This window comes from Mus caroli, unplaced genomic scaffold (assembly GCF_978045245.1).
Source record: "Mus caroli unplaced genomic scaffold, Mus_caroli_1 scaffold_8, whole genome shotgun sequence".
Classification (NCBI taxonomy): Eukaryota; Metazoa; Chordata; class Mammalia; order Rodentia; family Muridae; genus Mus; species Mus caroli.
In genome coordinates this window covers 65,595,077-65,618,625 of record NW_028227263.1, presented here as the reverse complement: position 1 = coordinate 65,618,625, position 23,549 = coordinate 65,595,077, and the positions used below count along the sequence as shown (strand labels likewise).

General features: G+C 48.8%; 1 protein-coding gene across 4 annotated transcripts in view; it reads left to right on the top strand.

Annotated features, from left to right (window-relative positions):
• The window catches only part of Slc28a1 (solute carrier family 28 member 1), a 57,323-nt gene that overhangs the window by 15,796 nt on the left and 17,978 nt on the right, over positions 1–23,549 (top strand). For all 4 annotated transcript variants that reach the window (XM_021166871.3, XM_029480068.2, XM_021166872.3 and 1 more), the window contains exons 11-12: positions 10,449–10,529; positions 14,254–14,334. In XM_021166871.3, coding sequence (XP_021022530.1) covers positions 10,449–10,529; positions 14,254–14,334 — 162 coding nt within the window. The remainder of the gene's footprint in view (positions 1–10,448; positions 10,530–14,253; positions 14,335–23,549) is intronic.

The window sequence follows — 23,549 nt, the reverse complement described above, 5'->3', positions numbered from 1 at the left end:
ACATACCTTGGTTAGTGAGGACTTTAGCATAGCCCCCCATTTTGTATAGCCAGCTTTACAGCCTGAAGCTCACTCCAGGCTTACGCTGCATTTCCAAAAGCTGGGCAGAGAGAGTGGCAGCCTGGCTCCAGTTTTTCTGCCTCTGGTGCCAAAGTAACAAGGACATGAATCATGGATGCCAGTCTAGACCACTAGAGTCAAGGGGGGTGTCACACAGGCGATGTTGGTAGGTTCTGGAGTTTCTGCCTTTCTACTCTGCTGGGGATGATGAACCCAGGGGGGCTTCCAGCTTCTTCTGTAGACTTATGGGCTCACGTAGAGCCAAATGAAGTCCAGACCATCCTTCTGGACACGAACTCTGACCTCTTACTAGCTTTTCTTAGAGCTCAGTGCCTGTTATGCCAGCAACCTCTTGAGGAAGATCCAGCCTGCCCTAAGGGGCTGAATGATGCCAGTGCTGTAGGGAAAGGGAAAGCCTCAGGTTCCTAGAGTCTGTCTGGCCCTGGGCAGATTTGCCTCCCCCCATGAACTATTGTGTATAAAGATATCGAAAGACAGCCTTGGCTATCCTACAAGCTCACCCAAATACCATCCCCATAGGGTGTGGGAACTGCTCTCTCCATATCTGCATAGCCAAGTAGTGTGCACCCAAAGGTCCAGCGGGAAGAGGTAAACATCTGCTGAGGGTGACTTCTTGAAGGCATCTCACAGTAAAGCCCCACAGCTTCTCAGCTTTAAACAGCACACAGCGGTTCTACCTCCAGCATGCAGGGGTCACGGGCGTGAGACAGACGCAGAGCCTGTAGTAGAGAAGTTGCCACTAGGGATGGTGAGGAGGACTCTCTAAGGATGTGGAAGAGTTCCAGGATGTGGAGAATTGAGAGGTGCTGGAGCCTGAAGCAGGAAGATGCAGTGGTGAGGGCAAAGGCTTGGAGGGACGCTAGGGTGTGAAAACACCTGGAGGGAAGCTGGGGGACAGCCTCTGGGTTCAGCAGACTCTGTCCCAAAAACTTCTCAATGCCAGGCTGAGGCATCTGAGGGTCTTTTGTTGAGTCTGTGTTTTGGGCTGTGTTTTGTTTTGAAACAGGACCTGGATGTAGTTCAAACTGGCCTCAAACTTGTGATCTTCCTACACGCACCACCATAGGTGTCCCGCATCTAGGCTTTCTTCACTAACAGAGGCTCCACTGAAGAGTTTTGAGCAGTCCTGACTATGGCATTGGTTGTTTAACATGTCAGCAGCAGATATGAAAGACAGATGCTGGTGTGTGTGTTGGAGAGGGGCCCAGCAAAGGAGATGCTTTGAAGTCTAGGGATGCCGGGTTAGGGGAAGACAGATGTCAGTTACTCCTCAGTTCCATAGGTGCTGTCACAAGAGTGTTTACCATTTGAGGACAAAGCTTGGCCTTACTTTGTATCCTTCATGTAGCCTTAAGCCCTAAAAGGCCACAGCCAGAGACTCTGCGGCTTGCTGGATGAATGAAATAAATGATGGTTCAGGAGTGATTCTGGGAAATTCCTCTGTGCCTGCTAGGGAGTGTGCTCAGTGAGCCCCAAGGAGACAAGGGGTGTGATCAGTGAGCCCCAAGGAGACAGGGGTGTACTCAGTGGGCCCCAAGGAGACAGGAGGTGTGATCAGTGAGCCCCAAGGAGACAGGGGTTGTGCTCAGTGGGCCCCAAGGAGACAGGGGGTGTGCTCAGTGGAGACAGCCTCTCCTGGCCAGGGTACCATGTTTCAAAGCCTGGGGTCCCTGGTCTAACACAAGGGCTGAACTACTTTTGTTTGTTTGTTTCTTGAGACAGGGTTTCTCTGTGTAGCCCTGGCTGTCCTGGAACTCACTCTGTAGAGCAAGCTGGCCTTGAACTCACAGCATTCTGCCTGTCTCTGCCTCCAAAGTGCTGGGATAGGGTCTCATATAGTCCAAACTGGCCTTGACCTTATCACAGAGCAGAGGATGAACTTAAGCTCATGATCTTTCTACTGCTACCTGTAACGTGTTAGGATTATAGGCATGCAACAGCATGCCAGCCTCCAGCCTCCATAGCAAGACCCAGGGCTTCTAATCCCTCAAGGGCCAAAGGTGACTTTGAAGTAATTCATGGATATTATAAACCATTTGTCCCACCTAGTGCTGGCTATTTTGGTGCAGCTGTTCTCAATCTGTGGGTCTCCCTCCCTTTGGGTTTAACGACTCTTTTTACAGGGGTCACATATATCTTGCATATCAGATATTTGTATTGCGATCCTTAACAGTAGCAAAATTTACAACTATGAAATTCCAACAAAAATAATTTTATGGCTGGGGTCACCACAACATGAGGAACTATATTAAAAGGCTGCGGCATTAGGAAGGCTAAGAACCACTGCTCTAGTGGAAAGGAAAAGCCCAGGCAAGGGGAAGAAAGTCCTGATAACTGCTACGGTGTACAGAGAGGAGTTGTGGCTAGACTTGATTTTAGTCTCACATCAACCCTTCAGAGAAAACACGATGATTACCCCTTTATAGATGAGGAGCCTGATGGTTAGGGTAGCTGATGTTTGTGCAAAGTCCCGAGGCTAAAGAGTCAAGATTGGAGCCCCAACACAAGGTCCGTATTTTAGTTTCTGTGCCCCAACATTAGAGCCCCTTATTTAGGTGGCAAGGGGCTCTGGATCTCAGAACATTTGCTCTCCTCCTGGCTTAGAAGAGGTCACATTCTTTGGGATGGTTGAGATGGGTGACCGAAATCCTTTGCACCTAGCTTCCCAGGGAGGAGAGGACTTCCTGGCTCCCACACTAGACAGTCAGGTGGAGCCGGCAAAGGCCAGATCCAGGCCCCAGAACAGCTGCAGCCTCATTTCCTCTCTGCTTAGCCTTCAGGGTCAGCTTTACCCCTCACACCATGTTTACCCCATCAACACCAGATGGTCACTCTTACAACACATCGGCTAGCATGGACAACTCTCTTTTGTAGCCAGACAAGTCCTGGGCACGATTCTGATTGGGCTGTGTTAGGTAATATGACTGAGCTTGAGCCAGTTAGCCTGCACCCAGCAAGTGGGCAACTGAGCTCTTGGTCTGATGTGAAGCCGGGGCCATGGGAATGAATCACTGATTGAATGGAAGCAACCTTAGAAATGTATCCTTTAGCCAGGCAGTGGTGGTGATGGAAACCTTTGATCCTAAAGATCAATAGGGAAGCAGGGGCAGGAAGTGTGTAAGTCAACGCAGCCTTTACAAGACACACACATACACACTCAAACACACACACACACACACCACATACTACACATACCACATACACATACCACATACACTACACACACTGTACATGCACACACTACACACACACCATATACACACACACCACACACACCACACTACTCACACACCACATACACATATACCACATATATACACCATACACAGTACACACCACACACACATACCACACACACCAAACATACATATACACACACACCACATACACAGACTGCACACACACACACCATACACAATACACACACACACTACATACATACCACACACACACACTACACACACACTATATACCGCCCCCCCACACACACACATACACAAACCACATCACAAACACTCTTATTTTAGTCTTGAGACTTGCCCTCAAGGTAGGGTGACCCTGTTGGGTATTGACTTGAACTCAAGGCTCTTCCATGCCTCTCAGACTCTGGTCTAAGTCTCTGGCCAGTGTCCACACTGGGAAGCCTTCCCTGAGCTCCTGCAGATTTTAGACCTAGGCTGTCTCCTGCTGGGACCTAGTCCAAATGATCTTCCCTCCAGGAAGTAGAATCACCCTGGGACGTTTTTAGTCCTCTGCTTCTTTTTGGCCCAGAGCTCTGCATAGTCCATGTAGTGTCCTCCCCCTCCTGGCTATATCTGGTTGATTAGTCACCCTCCCACCCCTGTTCCCACCCCTGCTTTGGCTCCATCTCCCTTCTAGTAACTTTCCACCCGACCCCTCAGTTCCCCCTCCTTACAGCCCAGCTCCTGCTTTCTTGCTGGGTCTGGCTGACCCAGGGTCACACTCCCTCTGCCTCTCACAATGGCAGGCTCCAGCCTCTGTCACAAGCCCCACTTGCTCAGCTAAGCAGTGTTCAACTGCTCCTCCTGAGGAGCCCCAGAGGTAAAAACAAGCAAGCAAACAAACAAACAAACCAAAACCCCTTTTTATCTCCTGAGAGAGGCAGACCTTAATCCCCTCAGGTAAACAGTACTCTTTTCAGAGATGGGGTGGGAAGAGAGCAGAGACAGAAGCAAGGCTGAAAGGAAGGACTTGGGGTGGCAGAGGAAGGAGAGCCAGCGTAGATGGGTTTGATTTCCAGGCAGGATGAAGTTGTTCCAAGGGTGTGGCACAGTGGAGACTCTGGAGCCGTGGTCCTCAGAGTGTGGGATGCTCTGATTAAAAACTATAGCCATGCTGGCTCACAAACAACAGGAGTCCACTCCTTAGCGCTCTAGCAGCTGGAAGGACAGCAGAGAGCCCCCAGGGTCATGTTCTGATCAGGAATCCCTCTTCCTGGCCACGGTCAACTCCTCTCCCATCCTCACGTGCTCGAAGTCAGAGGGAGCACTTTGGGGCCTCTTGCATAAGGGGAACTGACCCCATTCATGAAGGCGTCACCTCCTGATGGCTCATCTGAGCCTGTCACCCGGGCTTTGGTTTTATCACGTGAATCTGGACAATTCCGCCTATAGCAGGGACACACGCAGCCCTGAATGCAGAGAATCAAGCTTTCTCCAGAGCAGATGCCTCAGCCATCTGAGTGGTCTCTGCCCATTCTCAACTGTGTGACTTCGGATGGGGAGATAGTGATAGCCACCTCAGTTGCTTTGAGGATCAATGAGCCAGCACAGAGCAATGAGTATCTGACATACAGTAGGACTTCCTTCCAGGCACATAGTAGGAGTTAAGAGTCCTTCCTCAGTAGCACTGCCCTGAGTTACACACACTGCTTGTGTACCACCCCAGGCTCTCCAGAGGTGGTTCCTGGGCTGTGAGATCATACTTGCCACGGGGACATTATTACATAACGTACCTTAGAAAATTGGAGCCTGCCTGCCTTCCCCCTTCCCTCTATCCCTCCCCTCCTGCCCCCTCCTTTCCTCTCCCTTCTTTTCTTCTCATTTTCCTTTGTGCTTTTTTTCCTCCTCTTTGTGGTGCTGCAGCTCCTGTGCTGCACATGCTAGGCAGATGCTTTACCCCTGAGCCATCTAGAGACCCCCTTGCTTCCCTTCCCTCCATCACCATTCATTCCTTCGCCCCAAATGCAGCTTCCCTCTCACCAACAGCCTCCGCCTATAGTTAGAACACGCTTTCCAATGCCCACTCTGCCATCCTGGGCATGTCCTCCTAGCTCCAGCCTGGGGCTGTAGCCAGCCAATTGCCCTGGAGTCCCTCACATAGTCAACTGTGCCAGCTGAGTAGACTCACATCTGGCTTCTGGGAGACCAGAATGACATCACCAGCTCCAGCTCCAAGCCTTAGCAAGGAGGGGTTAGAAGGCTTGAACGGAGTTTCTGAATGCAGTATCTATGCTCCCTGTCATGTGATGTCCCCAGCAGCAGGCAAGCAATAGGTTGGAAGTGGAGCAAGTTTAGAGAGGCCTGTCGTGTTGGTGGGAAGAGGGAGGGGAAGGCCAACCGCACTCTTTTCTTTCTCGTCTCCACAGCTGGGCTGGGGAGCAGATCTTTGCTGCCACCTAGGACCATCTACTTGTTCTGAGAGATTGTACAAGACGCTCCCTTTTCTTTTTTTTTTTTTTTTTAATTTATTTTTTTATTAGGTATTTTCCTCGTTTACATTTTCAATGCTATCCCAAAAGTCCCCCATACCCCCCCAATCCCCTACCCACCCACTCCCCCTTTTTGGCCCTGGGGTTCCCCTGTACTGGGGCATATAAAGTTTGCAAGTCCAATGGGCCTCTCTTTGCAGTGATGGCCGACTAGGCCATCTTTTGTTACATATGCAGCTAGAGTCAAGAGCTCTGGGGTACTGGTTAGTTCATATTGTTGTTCCACCTATAGGGTTGCAGTTCCCTTTAGCTCCTTGGGTAATTTCTCTAGCTCCTCCATTGGGGGCCCTGTGATCCATCCAATAGCTGACTGTGATCATCCACTTCTGTGTTTGCTAGGCCCCGGCATAGTCTCACAAGAGACAGCTATATCTGGGTCCTTTCAGCAAAATCTTGCTAGTGTATGCAATGGTGTCAGCATTTGGAAGCTGATTATGGGATGGATCCCTGCATATGGCAATCACTAGATGGTCCATCCTTTCCTCACAGCTCCAAATTTTGTCTCTGTAACTCCTTCCATGGGTGTTTTGTTCCCATTTCTAGGAAGGGGCAAAGTGTCCACACTTTGGTCTTCGTTCTTCTTGAATTTCATGCGTTTAGCAAATTGTATCTTATATCTTGGGTATCCTAAGTTTCTGGGCTAATATCCACTTATCAGTGAGTACATATTGTGTGAGTTCCTTTGTGATTGGGTTACCTCACTCGACGCTCCCTTTTCAAAATACAATAACCAGCTCCTGCCCTTCGGCCCTCCCTGCCAGCCTGGCCTCCCAGAAGTGCTGCCTGTTGGTGCCATCTCTGGGTCTCTTGCTCCCTCTCAGTGTTACTTGGCTTCTGGTCTGTGTCCACACCCTCCCTCTGACACTGTTCTTACCTGGCCAGGCTTCTCCCTGAGTGCCATAGTCTCTGTCTGTCTCAAGACTTGTCTTGCCAAAGTGCTGAGGCTCCCGCATATGATTGGCTGTGCCTGCATGGCCTCTGTCCCTCTCCTTTTAGCCGTTCTAACTGGTCTTCTAGACGCTATGCTCCTCTCTCTTTAGCCACGCAGGCTGCAGGGTCCTGCTCTGCACACTTCAGCGGGTTTCTGTGAGTGCTGTTTATTCTGTTGCTTCAACTGGACCTCATCACCGTTTTTTTTTTCTTTTACTTTTAATTAGTTAATTAATTCTCTGAGTATGCGTTGGGGAGGTGTGATGTGTGTGACACGATGTATACATGGACGTCAGAGGACAATTTGTGGGAGCTGCTTCTGTCCTACCCTGTGGGGCTCTCCAGGGTAGATCTTGGGTCATCAGACTTGGCAGCAAGCCTTTACCTGCTGAGCTATCTCGAAGGTCTCAACTGCATTTCTCACGAACCAGCTTCCAAATGCAGTCCCCACCCAGAGTTCCCTCTCAGCCTTAGACCCTTTTACCCAATGGGACATGGAGACCTTTTACTCACTTGGAGATTCTGTGGGCCTCCCATACCCACCAAGTTCAAAACTGAATAGATGACTCTGAGGCTCCCCTCTGCTTTGTTTCCTCCTTGAGAAATGTTACAGGAACAGGGAACAGGGACTGAGCGTGTGCTGGGTGCTTGCAGAGCAGGCATCAAGTCCTGGGTTGGATCCTCAGCACCCATAAAACAAAAAGGAAGAAAAAAATAGAGGGACAGATGGGAAATCCAGAAATTAAGAAAAGGAAGGAAGGAAAAGAAAGAGAGAGAAAGAAAGAAAGAAAGAAAGAAAAGGAAAGGAAAGGAAAGGAAAGGAAAGGAAAGGAAAGGAAAGGAAAGGAAAGGAAAGGAAAGGAAAGGAAAGGAAAGGAAAGGAAAGGAAAGGAAAGGAAAGGAAAGGAAAGGAAAGGAAAGGAAAGGAAAGGAAAACCAAATTCCCCCCAGCTCTGGCATACAGGGTGTAAGTGTTTGGGAGCAGTGCCTTCTTTTCTGCTTTAAAAGGATGCATTCAGCATCTGTGTGCCTGCGTATGTGTGAGAGTGCAGGCACTCACTTGCCACAGTATCAGTGCTGAAGTCAGAAAACAATGAGTTGGCTCCACCTTCTACCATGTGGGTCCCAGGGGTGAAACTCAGGTGGCCAGGTTGGCAGCAAGCATCCTTATTGGCTGAGCCATCTAGCTAACTCCCTCTTATGATGTTTTGTTTTTTGGGTTCCTTTCCTTTCCTTTCCTTTCCTTTCCTTTTTCCCTTTCCCTTTCCCTTTCCCTTTCCCTTTCCCTTTCCCTTTCCCTTTCCCTTTCCCTTTCCCTTTCCCTTTCCCTTTCCCTTTCCCTTTCCCTTTCCCTTTCCCTTTCCCTTTCCCTTTCCCTTTCCCTTTCCCTTTCCCTTTCCCTTTCCCTTTCCCTTTCCCTTTCCCTTTCCCTTTCCCTTTCCCTTTCCCTTTCCCTTTCCCTTTCCCTTTCCCTTTCCCTTTCCCTTTCCCTTTCCCTTTCCCTTTCCCTTTCCCTTTCCCTTTCCCTTTCCCTTTCCCTTTCCCTTTCCCTTTCCCTTTCCCTTTCCCTTTCCCTTTCCCTTTCCCTTTCCCTTTCCCTTTCCCTTTCCCTTTCCCTTTCCCTTTCCCTTTCCCTTTCCCTTTCCCTTTCCCTTTCCCTTTCCCTTTCCCTTTCCCTTTCCCTTTCCCTTTCCCTTTCCCTTTCCCTTTCCCTTTCCCTTTCCCTTTCCCTTTCCCTTTCCCTTTCCCTTTCCCTTTCCCTTTCCCTTTCCCTTTCCCTTTCCCTTTCCCTTTCCCTTTCCCTTTCCCTTTCCCTTTCCCTTTCCCTTTCCCTTTCCCTTTCCCTTTCCCTTTCCCTTTCCCTTTCCCTTTCCCTTTCCCTTTCCCTTTCCCTTTTCCTTCCTTCCTTTCTTTCTTTCTTTCTTTCTTTCTTTCTTTCTTTCTTTCTTTCTTTCTTTCTTTCTTTCTTCTTTTTTCCCCCAAGACAGGGTTTCTCTGTCCTGGCTGTCTTGGAACTTACTCTGTAGACCAGGCTGGCCTCGAACTCAGAAATCTGCCTGCTTCTGCCTCCTTAGTGCTGGGATTAAAGGCGTACGCCACCACCATCTGGCCCAACTTTTAAAAAGTAATATATATATATATTTAATTTTATGTATATACGTACACTATAGGTGTCTTCAGACATACCAGAAGAGGGCATTGGATCCTATTATAGATGGTTGTAAGCCACCATGCGGTTGTCGGGAATTGAACTCAGGACCTCTGCTCTGGAAGAACAGTCAGTGTTCTTAGCAGCTGAGCCATCTCTCCAACCCATCTTTCCCACTTTTTTTTTTTTTTTTTTTTTTTTGGTTTTTCGAGACAGGGTTTCTCTGTGTAGCCCTGGCTGTCCTGGCACTCACTTTGTAGACCAGGCTGGCCTCGAACTCAGAAATCCGCCTGCCTCTGCCTCCCGAGTGCTGGGATTAAAGGCATGCGCCACCACGCCCGGCCCCACTTTTTAGTGACAGAGAATTCCCATAGTCTTAGCAACTCTGCCACACATTTGAACTATTTGAAAAGAAACACATGGGCAGGACAAACACTCCAATGGGAAGAAGAACCCAAGAGGCAAATGTCCCCCACGCCCTGGCCCTCAGCCACTCACTTTCAGATGCCTGCTGTCACTGGCCACTTGCACGCCCTTCGAGTGATGTCCCTGGTCCATACAAACTTCCTGCCTTTCCTTCATGTAATAACACAGACCGTGCCCATGGTGAGGCTCTCCCTTCTCGCCTAACAGCCTATCTCTCACGTGCCCACAGGGAGCTTCTCCCTCCTCCTCTATTTCCTAGTTTTCAGCAGGAGCGTGAGAGGAGCGAGTCGAGCTTAGGAAAGCACCAGACACTCAGAACTGGGCACCAGCTTCTCAAGGACTCCCAGAGCTTTCTTGTTCTTCTTTCCTGACATTTAGCTCACCATGGGTGTCCATGCTGTGGGTTACTAAACCAGCCCTCTGTCAAGAGATATGCAAGCTCTGCTATTACAAATGAGCTGCGGTTGGGGCGGAGAGATGACTCAGCAGTTAGAAGCAGACACTGCTCTTGCAGAGGATCCCAGTTTGGTTCCCAGCACCTGTACTCATGTGCTCGCACCATGCCCCTCCATACACGTGTAATTAAAACAATAGAATAAATATTTTAAATAAATAAATAAATAAATAAAAGGGCTTTACCAAGAAAGCCCTGGAGTGGGCTGTGGATGTGGAAGGGAAGGAATGGATGTGGAGGTCCTGGCATGATTGAAAAGGAAATAGAGTAACAAGATAAGATGCTAATTGCAGGGCTGGGATATGTCTGCTCCAAGCCTGATGGCCCTGAACAGAAGCAGAAAGCCACACCAAGGAGGGTTCCCTCATTCAGGCCCATGGAGCAGGGAGCCCAACCAGACCAGAGCCATGCTCCTGAGTGTGCTAGACCTGAGCCTGCTCCTTTAGCCTTCGTGACAATCCTAAGGGATTTCTCCTCATGATGGAGGTAAAGAGGCAGGGGGTGAAAGCAGCCCCTCTCACAGCCTAGCACGGGGTTGTGTTGGGGATCATCCGGGACTTTTGCACAGTCCTCAGAGCTTCTCCCTGCACCTGGAAGATCTCTGAGAGAAGGCTTTGGAGGAGTGAGCTGTCACCTGGTCCTGCCACAGCTCTAACCCAGAACCCTGTCTCCCATAGGTTTTGCCCATCATCGTCTTCTTCAGCTGCGTCATGTCAGTTCTGTACTATCTGGGCCTCATGCAGTGGGTGATCCTGAAGGTGAGTCCTCAGGCCTGGGCAGGCTTCTTCAGAGTCACCAGCTCCCAGGCACAGCCTTCCAGTGTCCCCAGTCTCCCAGAGTCCCATGACTCAAGGTCTAACTCCCTACCCTAGAATGTCTTGCTTTCTGGATCCATACTTTCCCAGAATGCCCTGCTCCCAGGGTCCTTACCCTCCTGGAGTCTCTTGCTCCTGAAGCCATGCCTTCCCAGAATGCTCTCCTCCACACCTTACATTCTCTCCATATCTACTGCTAGTCAAACATCCCTTCAGAAGGTCTCTCGCCCTGACACTAGGGTAAAATGGCACAAAAGCTTGTCTCTATGGGAGGGAGGGAAGCGGCACGTGATTTAGGGGGAAATTTATTTATACCAAAATGATCCAGAGAGATTATAATACCGTGCTAGATAGGCCAGACTTAGCTGGTATAAATGTGCTTACGTTAAAAGGACTATTCATTCATTCGTTTGCTTATTTGTTCACTTGTTGATATATTTGTTTATTGTGTGTGCACATGCACGTGTGTGCATGCATGCATACCAGGATGCACATGTGCAGGTCAGAAGACATCTTGAAGGAGCTGGTTTCCTCCCTCTGCCATGTAGAACCTGGGGATTAAACTCAGGTTGTCAGGCAGTGAACACCTTTACCAGCCGAGTCATCTTGGCAGCCCAACTGTGCTTAGGTTTATAAAATCAGCATGTGTCTAGGATATAGGCATTAGCACTGTACAGCATTTGAAAGCATCAGACCTGGCAAAAGGGTCTGGGATTTTAGCCAACAGAGCTCAGAACAAGTCAGCACCTTTGCATGACAGCAAGAATAAGAAATGACCTATGTTTATGTTAACCTGCAGAATCCAGAGGCAGTGACTGCCCCTGGATCTGGAACATGTGTTCAACCATGGGCTTGGACAAATGGTGCTATAAGTAGGGAAGAATTCACATCCTCCACAGCCAGGCTGGAGGGATGGAGAATGATGGGCTTGGACCAGAAGAGGATAGGAGGGAAAGCTAATTCCAACTGCTTATGAAGGAAGACTAGCCGAGGACAGGCTGAGAGGCAGCAGCCGCACAGAAACATTCCAGAAGAAGTACAATATGTCCCAAACCCTTTCCCAGTGAACTCTAGACCCTGGCGTGCTACCAAATGTTACTTGGACAAGAAAGTCTCTAGTTAAGTAACTGAAAAATACCAGGCTAGACATTATGGTGAATTAATTTTTTCATTAATTTAATTATTTATTCACTTTATCAAAGCCCTCTCCCTCCTCTCCTCCCAGTCCCACCCTTACAAGTCCCTCTCCCAACTATACTCTACCTTTCACCTCAGAGAAGGAGAAGCCCCTTTTGGGTACCACCCCACCCTGGGACATCTAGTTCCAGCAGAATTAAGCACATCTTCTCCCACATAGGTCTAACCAGACAGTACAGTTAGGGGGAGGGGATCCAATGGCGGGCAACAGAGTCAGAGACAGCCCCTGTTCCAGTTGTTAGGGGACCCACATGAAGACCCAGCTGCACATCTGCTACAAATGTGTAGGGGGCTCAGGTCTAGACCCTGCATGTTCTTTGATTGGTGGTTCAGTCTCTGTGAGCCCCCATGGGCCCAGGTTAGTTGACTCTGTAAGTCTTGTGGTGTTCTTGGCTCCTCCAGCTCCCTCAATCCAATCTCCTACTCTTCCACAAGAGTCTCCAAACTCTGCCTGATGTTTGGCCGTGGGTCTCTGCATCTGTTTCCATCTGCTGCTGGATGAAGCCTCTCAGAGGACAGTTATGCTACGTTCCTGTCTGCAAGCGTAGCAGAGTATCATTAATAGTGTCAGGGGTTGGTTCTCTCCCATGACATGGGTATCAAGTCAAGGCAGTCATTGGTTGGTTGTTCCCTGCAATCTCTGCTCCATCTTTATCCCTGCACATCTAGTAGGCAGGACAAAGTTTGGGTTGAAGGTTTCACAGGTGGGTTGATGTCCCTCTCCCTCCACTGGAAGTCCTGCCTGGCTATGGGGGGTGGCCACATCAGTATCTGTATCTCCAGAAGCTAGGAGCCTCAGCTGGTGTCACCCCCATAGACTCCCAGAACCGCCCCCTCCTACCAGATCTCCATCTCATCCCAGAGATGCCCCCATCAATTTCCCTTTTCTCTCTCAGTCCCTGCTTAGCCATTCTGAGAGGTGTGAGATAGAATCTCAGAGTCATTTTGATTTGCAGTTCCCTGATGTTGAACATTTCATTAAGTGCTTCTCAGCCATTAGAGATTCCTCTGTTGAGAATTCTGTTTAACACTGCCTCATTTTAAATTGGGTTATTTGGTTTGTTGGTGTCTAATTTCTTAAGTTCTTTATATATTTTGGATATCAGTCCTCTGTCTGATGTAGACATTTTCTCACTCTGTAGACTACATTATGGTGAATGATTTTTTTTTTTTTTAAAGACATGGTCTTATTTTGTAGCCCTGGCTGTCCTAGAACTCAATATGTAGACCAGGCTGACTTTGAAATCACAGAATCTGCTTGCCTCTGCCTCCTGAGTCCTGGAATTAAAAATGTGTGCTACCATGCCCAGCCAACAAGGTTTTTGTTGTTGTTGTTGTTGGCTGGGCTGGAGAGATGACTCAGCGGCAGTTAAGAATTTGTACTGCTGCCCTTGCAGAAGACCTCGCTGGGTTCCCATTGTTCACCTTGGTAGCTCATAACTCCCTGAAACTCCAGCTCCAGGGGATCTGATGCCTTTTTCTCTAAGCTTCCAGTATCTGCACACACATACACAAAAAACAAACCCATATAAATATACATATATGTATGCACACCAGACTTGTGTCGCCGTCAAGAGGACAGCTTGCAGGAGTTGGTTCTCTTTCCACTCTGTGGGTCCTGGCAATCAAACTAAGGTCGTCAGGCTTGGTGACAAATGCCTTACCTAGCTTGCTTACCTTAGCTGGCTTGCTGACCCTCCACCTCATCTTCTGAGATAGGATCTCTCACTGAGCCTGAGCTCACTGACTTGGGTAGACTGGCTGCCAGCAAGGCCCAGGGATCCTCCTGTGTCTCCCTCTACAGCACTGGGATTACATGGGTCCTGACCTGACCAACTGAGCTGTAGTACAACCAATTTTAAGCTTATCCCCGACTAGCTTACAAATAAATGAGACTCAGACTATAGTTATTTTATTTGGCTTTGACAACTACTGGGGGCCACCCCTAATCTTCTTTTCTAACTGCTGGCCTGGCCGCCTCCCTAGCAGTGTACCCCAGATACATGGTGTTTCGCCTGGCCACATGCTCACAGTTCATCTCCCCTCATCATCATCTTCCTCTCTCCTCTCTCTTCTTCCTCCTTCTCTTCCTCAGCTCTCCTCCACCCCACCCCAAACAAGGTCACTCCAAACACACCTACCTCTCATCCCTCCAGTTGTAGCCAATTTTATTTAACCAACAGTTTTAAATCTAGGAACAAGGTTTGCACAACAAAAAGCTTTTAAAGGTGAAAATTTACTCCCCTTTAAAAGAATTTACAGAATTTAGCATTACAATAAGCAGCAAAAGACCAAACCTCCACACTGCCCCCCCCCTTCCCTGATCACCTCTTTTAAAACTGCTCCAATACTAATTAAGGTTCAAACCACTTCAGGGCCCCGGGCTAGAAGAGTTGGGTATTTTCACCCCCAACTCTTTCTGACTCTGGCTTGCTAATGTCCACTCATGAGTACGCTGGTTTTTTTCCAGATTGCCTGGTTGATGCAGGTCACCATGGGCACCTCAGCCACTGAAACCCTAAGTGTGGCAGGAAACATCTTTGTGAGCCAGGTAGGTACTGCAACTACCCCAAAGAGACTGAGGGGGGCAGGGATCCAATCTAATTCAAGGGAGAGCCATTTAACCTGTCCCCAGGTTCACAGAAGGCTGCTGCCCAGGGATGCTACATGTCTTGCCTGTGTCATGCCAACCCCCCACATGGTCTATTTGGCACCTCTGTCACTTCAGCCTGGGCTGATGTTATCAGCGTAGATACTGACAGGCTAATCGGGGAAACTGAGGTTAGGGAGATGTGAATAATTTGGCCAAGATCCTGCAGGGATAAATAAAGACACATTTAGTCATTTAGTCAGTTGGTGTTTGTTTGTTTTTCCTTGATCAGGCTTCTTTCCACTATATCATTTGGTCTACTTAGTTTTGCTTTGCCTGAAATGTATTTTTTTTTTGTTTTGTTTTTTGTTTTTTTTGTTTTGTTTTGTTTTGTTTTTTGAGACAGGGTTTCTCTGTATAGCCCTGGCTGTCCTGGAACTCACTCTGTAGACCAGGCTGGCCTTGAACTCAGAAATCTGCCTGCCTTTGCCTCCCGAGTGCTGGGATTAAAGGCGTGCGCCACCACGCCCGGCTTGAAATGTTATTTCTTAAAATAATATAGTTCTGAAGGCACCAGGACTCCTGAGTCTCTTCAGGCCTAACCTTCCCAAGAAGGAGACTATGGAAGTCAGGGAGTCCCTAAGAGATACCCTCGCCAAGTGATACCTTATTATTATTATTATTATTATAATTATTATTTATTTATTTATTTATTTTAAGAAAGTATTGGCCTGGTTTTTGTTATGGTGCAAGATGTCAAGGTAACTGTTATTTATCTGATGTAATTGTCATCTCAGAGGCTTCCTCTCCGATCTGCTGACCTAGGCCTTGATGTGTTAATTAATATCAAATAATATTCATCTACATATATATATTGAGCGGATAAACCAGACAGCAGGCCAGGCCAAGGTGGTTCCACGTGGGAGAGGTTTACTGTGCAGAGATGGAGGGGCGGCGAAGTGGGTAGAAGGGCAGAGAAGAGGAAAAAGAGAGAAAGAGGGGGAAGAAGAGAAGAAAGAGAGAGGAAAAAGAGAGTGAGGAGGGGGCGATCCCCTAATTTATACGGAAAATGATGTCACACCAGTGAGGGTGGGAACTGCGCCAAGTGGATTGTGGGATTGAGGGTCATTGTCCTGGCAACCCAGGTCAAGGGTCACATAGGCAGGGGCTTGGAGTGTCCTGGTGCTAACATTCCTCCCTTCTTGTTATTATAAAAGAAGGGGGAGGAAAGAGAGGGGAAACCAATGGTGAAGAGGGAATAAGGGTGTTGTGTCTCTAAAGCTACTTCCTGTTGTTTAGGGGCATCGTCAATTTTCAGGGTATATCTGGACTTCACCATCGGAATCCATTTGGTAATCATCTGAGTCAGGCTCTTCTATGGACAGCGATTCCTTTGTGGGCAGCGAGCAGCTGGTAATCCTGTAACAGGAGCTGATTAACAGTTTGGTTAGAAATTTTTTGTACTTGTCACTGAAGGAATGTAGAGATAAGATTAATAAGACAAGGAGTGAATAATAATGCCAGGAAGATGACCAGGAAAGGTATTATATGAGTGGAAGGATCCACTTCCATTTGGGGTTTTCAAAGATACCAGAACCGGTTATCTCATAGTTACTGAAATCTCTTATGTCTGCCTGTAGTTCCTGGATTTTATTTTTCACTATCCCGGATTGATTGATGTAGAAACAGCATTCTTCTTGTAGGAATAGGCAAAGACTATTATCTTTAGCTGTCAGGAGGTCTAGTCCTCACCGGTTTTAAAGCATCATGGCTGCCAAAGAATGGATCTGCTTTTGGATAGTAAGCAGTTTCAGTAATTCCTTGAAAATCTCTTTTAAACTGGGAAGTGAATGTATTGTACTGGGTCATAAAAGTCATTATCCCTGCTATCCCCGTACCAGCCCCTACAGCTATCCCCATGGCTGCCAGGAGTGGTACAACCTGAACAGCTATTTTTGTGCTGAGCAGCTACCATGTTTACAACCAGGACTGGTAGGGGCTCGTTTCCCTCAATTACTCCCAGTTCAGGGAAAAGGAGTACCAACGTACAAAGCCCTGACCAGCCGGCTGGTAGGCGGTGATACACTTGAGTGCCACAGAGGATTGATGTGTTCTAGATAGCAGGGCATTGTGGCAGAGATGTTGTATCAAGAGTTACGGTCTTGTTGCAGTCTGCGGGGCCTAGTGTCTAGAGGTGGAGTGATATTGAGACATATTTTCTCTGAATATGGATGGTACTTACTGGGGAACTAGGCTGGGTTTTGCAGTAGAGCTTACCAGCAACTCCTGTTTTCCACCTGGGATCCCATGGGTCTCAAATGTAGAAGATGAGTGTCTTGCAGAATCGATAGAAGAAGTGATTAATCCATGTCCCTAGCATGTGTATCTATCTCACAAGACCAGTATGGGCAGCCCCCATACTCGTCTGGCCATTTTCTGTAATAATCTTTTGTCTGGTTAAAGAGAAAACAGGTATAGAAGTCATAATATGCGGATGGAATAACAGATACAGGAACAATGGCGATCGGGATCGCTTCCTGGCACCCGGCTATGGAGCAGTTTCCTGATCCTATTTGGAAAGTCTGCTTGTTGTCTGTGGGCGTTTCTCGAACTTCGAATCTCCAGACGTAAGGGCTGCCCTTGATGGAAATGAACAGCAGGGAAAAGATAAAAAAAAGGCCACAACTAATTCCGTGTCTCGTCCAGCGAGGTCAGGTTTGGCTGCTGGAGTGGAGTCTCATTCTCTAGGATGGGAGACAAGACAGGTGGTCTTGATGTCTACGGAGCACGGTCCTGTTAGGGTTGATGTGTATGACGAGGAATCATCTTTAGGTGGAGGAATGAAGGGTTTCAGGTGAGACAGGTGGACACAATGAGAGAGTCCCTCGAGTTTAGCAGCTGTAGGGGTCACAAGGATTACCTTAAAAGGACCCTGCCATTTAGGAGAAAGGGGTGAAGGCTGATGACCTGGAGGAGATAAAAGGACTTGGTCTCCAATATTAACAGGTAATGGGCAGGAAACAGTGCGGTCGGGGTAGATGATGGTCAGCAAAGTTCCATAGGCGAGAACGGAGATGAGAAAGTAATGGGGTAAGCAAGTGACCTGGAAGGGGAGCGTGCTTGGGCGGGAAGCCAGGAGTTAGGACTGGGCGTCCATACATGAGTTAGCCAGCCTTTCTGGCTCCTTCATGTAGGAAGGAGCTGCCATCCGTATATCAAATATATGTGGCTTGGGGCAATGCGCCCTCCTGTGTGTGTGAAGGATGAGGTAATAGTTCTTCTAGAGTTTCAGTGCAGGAGTGGGATAGGGAGTGGCTAGTATTTGGTTTAGGAGGAAGGTTAGAAAGATTGATAGGTGGACATGATTGGAAAGTGAGTGTGGGGTCTTCTATTAGAGCTACCTGGAGAGAGAACTCTAGAGGGAGGTAGAGTCTGTAATCCTTTATACATTAGGAGCTGTGACAGGTTATGAGAAGAGAAGACAGTTATAGGTGATCCTAAGGTTAGTTTCTTTGATTCTTGAATAAGGAGTTCAGCGGCTGCTAGAGTGCGAATACAGGGTGCCCATCCCTGAATGGTTAGGTCTAGTTTCTTTGACAGGTATGCCACAGGTGCAAAAGAAGGTCCTGTTTGGTGGCCCAAGGCTCCAAGGGCAAATCCCTCCTTTTCTGTTACATAGAGGGAAAAAGGATGAGTCAGGTCAGGAAGATGTAAGACCGGGGCCCTAAGGAGGGCCTGTTGGAGCCTTTGAAAGGGCCTGGTGATAGGTTTTAAAAGAGGTCCATGGGTGGGGCCTAACGCTGCTTCGTATTGAGGGTGAGAAAGAAGAGAAAAGGAAGGGACCCAGGAACGTAAAGGGAATGACATGGTATTGTTAGTAGGTTGGCTGGCTACAAGGAGGAGCAGAGGAACTGCTGGTGAGCTTGAGTTTAGGCGAATGTGGGGAGCCAAAGAAATAGAGGCTCCCAACAAGGGGACAGACATGTGGGCACTACCAAAGAGGAATGGGTGAGAGGTACACCCCTAAAAATGCAACTGAGTGGTGGGGTCTGATATGGAAAGTAAGGTTGTCCTCCTATCCTAACAATAGGAAAATGAGAGGGAGATGTGGGCCCCCAAAACTCTGTTAGGACTGAGTAAGTGGCTCCAGTGTCCAAGAGGAAAGAGATGGGTCGCCCACAGACCACGATGTCTACCCTAAGCTCTCTGTTCGTGATGGCAGTGGTCAGGTCAGAGGAGCCTGGGCCTTGTCAGTCGGCCATAGCCAAGCCTAGGAGATCAGTTGGAGGGTTATCTGGGAGTGATGTCCCCCCATTTTGTGTAACACAGCGGCAATCAACAGCCCAATGTCCCTCTTAATGGCACCTAGGACATGGCCCCCTCGGCTTTCGAGGATTAGGGCAGTCTTTTGCCCAATGACCTTGTCGGCCGCACCTGTAACAGGTGCCCAGTGGTCCCTGGGTCTTAGGAGACCATGAGCTCGGGGTAGCAGCTGGGGGTGGTCCGACAGCCTTTGCCAGCATATTGTACTTCTGCTTTCGAACCCTCTCATCTCTCCCATGGTACACCTTGAAGGCCATCGCCAGACTTCTGCCTGTGGAGTCAGGGGTCCCCTCTCCAACTTTTTAAGTTTAGCTTTTATGTCGGGGTAGCTCTGGGAAAAGAAGGAAGTCATTAAGAGTTGTTTACCCTCTGGGTTCTCAGGGTCCAGATTGGTATACTGTAATAAAGCCCCTTTAAGGTGTTCTAAAAACTGAGATGGATTCTCCTGTTTATCTTGGACAACCTCTTGAAGTTTTTCAAAATTACCGGCTTTAACGCTGCTTTTCTCAGACCCGCCAAAAGACATGTAACAAACCTGTCCCTGGCTAGAATACCACCTGCGGAATTATAATTCCATTGAGGATCCAGGTCAGGTACTGTCTCTGCTCCGACTGGATATGCTCTATCTGTTTGATGAATCTCGTCTGCATGCACTCTCGCTTGTTCCCAAACTCGCCTGCGTTCCTTGGGAAGCAAATTGTTAGTAAGTATCATGTGCATATCATGGAAAGCCAAGCTGTACGACTGAGTGGTGTACTGAAATTCTTGATAAAGTCAGAAGAATTAGAAGTATAGGAGCCCAATCTCTTCTCTATCTGAGAGAGTTCACTCAGTGAGAAGGGAATGTGTACTCTGACCAGACCATCTACCCCGCAACTTCCCTTAAGGGAAGGACAGTCGCTGGGTCAGATTCTTCTAGGGGTGGAAAGCTTGGGGTTTTGGTCGTGACCTTTGAGCGAGTGATAGGGCGTGTGAAAGTAGGTGCCAAGGTAGAACGTTTGGAGGGACCTGCAGGAGAGCTGGGGGTGGCAGGCCCTGGGGAGTCTCGGTGAGGGGAAACTGAGGCAGCAGATTGGGTTCTAAACGGCGCAGAAGCAGGCCTACGGCGAAAAGGAGGTGGTTCATATGCTGGGTCCAGTATCATAGTATCGTCTAGTGGGAGTTGTGCAGGATTCATGGCTAACAGGAGTTGAGTTGGAGAGCAGGAAGAAAGAACACATAGCAGAATTGGAACGGAGATGAATGAAAGATTTTACATAGATAACCTCTTCCCGGCTTGCTGGCAGTATGTATTAAGATCTTTTAAATTTTGATGCCTTTAAAGGAGGCATCAGCTTCAAAGACTTAAGATTTTCTAGGAGACATCCCAGTGGTGTATCCGGGGATAAGTTTGAAGACATGTTGTTGCCCATATTCTGGAAGTTCCTGGTGTTCATTCCGGCATCCCAAGAATAACTCAGAAACCAAAAAGGAAATCAGCCAGGCTAGAGTGCCCAAGTCATCACGAGGTCCTTTAGTGGCTACCCAGTAAGTCCTGGACTTACTGTAGAAAGTGCTCCACCCTGGCCAGGGGTTTGAGGAGAGAGAGAGCAATTTTCAGGAGAACAAGATCCAGATGGCAATGTCTTAGTTCCTATATCAGCTGGAGGTATTGCTGTGAAAGCGCCAACCCCCTAGTTCTCAGGCAGAACTGGCCAGGCTCTGGGAACTGAAGGCTCCTCCCCGCCGATAAGACCTATCAATGGTATGCTGGTGTCTGCGTGGGAATTTTTAGCGAAATGGTGAATGGGAGCGTGGAAGCCCAGCCTATAAGGCGTGTGGGAGTGGCACAGCCTCACTTAGTTTAAAGTTGGTGGGTGCCGTGGCAGCGGCGGGTCACGTGGTGGAAATGGTGGGCAGCGGCGCCCCTCCCCCACTGGTGTTTGTGTGAGTGCCAAGCCGTTTCTCAGGCAGGGCTTTAGCAGCAAAGGCCTAGTAACCAAGGGGATTTATTAAAGAGACCTTCGAACCATCCGGTTTGGGTGGGGGGTGGGGCAGGAACCGGGAGGGAAGGTCGGCCTTGCTCGGGGAGTACCTTATTAGGGTCCACTGGTAGGGCTGGAGGACTTTCAATGTTTAAGCGGACATGAAGCAACGATCCTGGCTTACTCCCATAATTGTAAAACACAATGCCCCAGGTCATGCCCCTGAGCCACTGGGCAAGATCATACTTTTTCCCCATTTCAGTGAACTGCAATTTTACTCGGTCTAAATCTGTAGACCTGCATCCCTTATTTTTGTAGAGTTCCATTACTGCGTGCTTGCCGGGTCCTGGATTTTGGAAGGAAAAATTCAGCCCATCCCTGGTGGACTCAGTGGTCCATTTCCAATCTCCATCATTTGAAGTAACGCATCTCCAATCGCTGCAAAAGTACCCATCTGGGCCCTCCACACCAGGAGCTCTTTAGGTGCTTGGGGCAGCTATAGAACCCGTAGCTTCGGACCTCGTTGGGGGAAGGGGGGTACTTCCGGCCGCAGGAATAATTTGGCGGAGATAAAAGTAAAGGGTCGGCCACCACGCTCCCGGGGTTCCGTTTTTGAAGTGGCAAAAAGTATTTCCCCTGACTGGGATAGTATCTGCCAAGTGAGAGTTATGGGCTGATGCGGGTTGTCACTCTTTTTCTGAATTGCGCCAGAGGAGGCGGCGTAGGCGCAGCTTAAGAGGATCAGCAGTCTTTTCCAATTCCCAATCATCTTGGGGTTGCAAGCAGAGATGCCTTCTACTTTAACAGCGGTGGGGGTGGTTAGCAGCACGATGTAGGGGCCCTTCCAATGAGGCTCTAGATTTCCAGCGCGATGTTGTCGACGAGAACTGCGTCTCCCACGAAGGGAGACCCTCACTCAAAGTCTTGGGACAACGGCGGACCCCCAAGAACTCAGGAGAGACCAAGCTTGATGCAAATCACATGAGGCTTTATTCTGGAAAGCCAGAGCTCTGGGGACAACTCCTATCCTACACAGGGGTAGAGAAGTCAACCGGAAGGGAAATGGGACCCTCCTTTTATGGGCCCTCAAGGGGGAAAGGAGAAGGGAAGGGAAGGGGACTTCCAGATCACATGCCCCTGAGCAACCAATCAGGTAAGTTTCGATTTCCTGATCTGCGATTTACAAGGAATAGGTACGGGAGGGGTACAAGGAAGGAATCATGTGCAGGCGCAGCTGCGAGCAAAATGGCCGCAGGGGTGATGCAACTCTATTGGCTAACGGCTGGTATATGGGGCAACTCAGGATTGGCCAATCTAAAGTTTTGGGGGAAATTTTCCAAAATCAGCCCAGCAACCAAACCGCAAACACCTGGCAGTGGGCTATAGGGGTTGGCAAGCATAACGGATTTAAGGAATGGTCAGAGCACTCTGTACAAACATTTCCTGAAACAATGGAGCAAGTTAAACTTTTACTTTCTGCCAGTAGTGATGTCCATTTAGGACACAAGTCTGGGGGCTTACATGAATTTTTACTTTCTGTCAGGATCTTTCAGGTCAAGCTTACTCCTGTCTCAGGGCCTCGGGTCTTTCTGGGCGGCTGAGCCATCATCAGTCTGTGTAGTTGACTCCTTCCGGTCTCAGTTAACATTAACCCAGTGCCACACCCTCAAAGAGACCTGCGCTGAATCAATTCCCTGACCATGAGGCTTGTTTTTCTCACGTATCTTCATAGATTCTATCACCCTCTAAAATCACAGCGTATCTATACCTCCACACACACTTCCTGCTCCCAGGAAGACGTTCTTGTCGCTTCCGGGTATTGGTTCCTTTTCCTTTCTCTGTGATAAAGCACCCTACAGAAACAACTTAAGGAAGGAAGGAGATGCCTGTGGACCCACAGTATAGAGGTACAGGCTATCATGGTAGAGAGGGCCTGGCGGTGTGTGTGAGGCAGGGGTGTGAGAAAAATGTGGGTGCTCAGCTTACTTGTCTGTGGGTGTAGGACTGAGGATAGGAGGGGGATGAGCGGCGACAGAGTTATGTGACTGAGCCCAGCCCAGGCAGTCAGACTCTGGAGACCAGCATCAGGGCACAGATCGGAGATTATTACCCAGCACATAGGCTTAGATACAATGTTTGAGCCAATCCCAAGCCCCTAAATCCTTGGCCAATCATCTCTCACCACACTGTCACTGGGCTCCAATGAAAGTCCCGTCTGATGAGGTTACTCAGAAGAAGTGGGAGGAGTTAGGGGAAGCAGCCAACCCCTGGCTGCGGTTCCTTTTTGTTGGTTCACGGGTGTTCTGCGAGCCATCTTAGATCTAATGCCGACTACAGCAGATCAGGACTCTCTGAGGAGTCTCAGGAGCCTGAGGCACCTCGCTGTCTATCCCACTTTTTCCCTCACAAGGTTGATTTCCACATCCCCTATAACGTTCTACTTTATGTTCATTCTGGGGCCCCAGCCTATGAGATAGTGTAGCTACATTCAGGGCGTGTGGGCCGTCCCTCCTCAGTTACACCTCTCTGACCGCACCCTTATAGATGCACTATGGGGCGAATTTCCACCAAGATTCTAAGCCCAGTCACGTTGAACATGAAGATTAGCCATCATACGCCCATCTCCCCATCCTGCAAAGCAGTACCAAGAATGCTAGGGCTCCATAGCTGGATTAGATAAAGAGTAGCCCAGACTTCTCCACAAGCCCCAAAGCAAATGCCCACTGAAGGCTCAGTCCCTTTGTGCAGTTCGGGCTTGCATCCCTTCCCAGGCCTCTGTTTGCTTCCCTGGAAAATGAGAGTCCTTTCTGTCTTAGGTTGTAAGCACAGAGGGGGAGGTGCCTGGGTGTGAGGAGCACTGTAAGTGTCAACACACATGGGTAGGGTAGG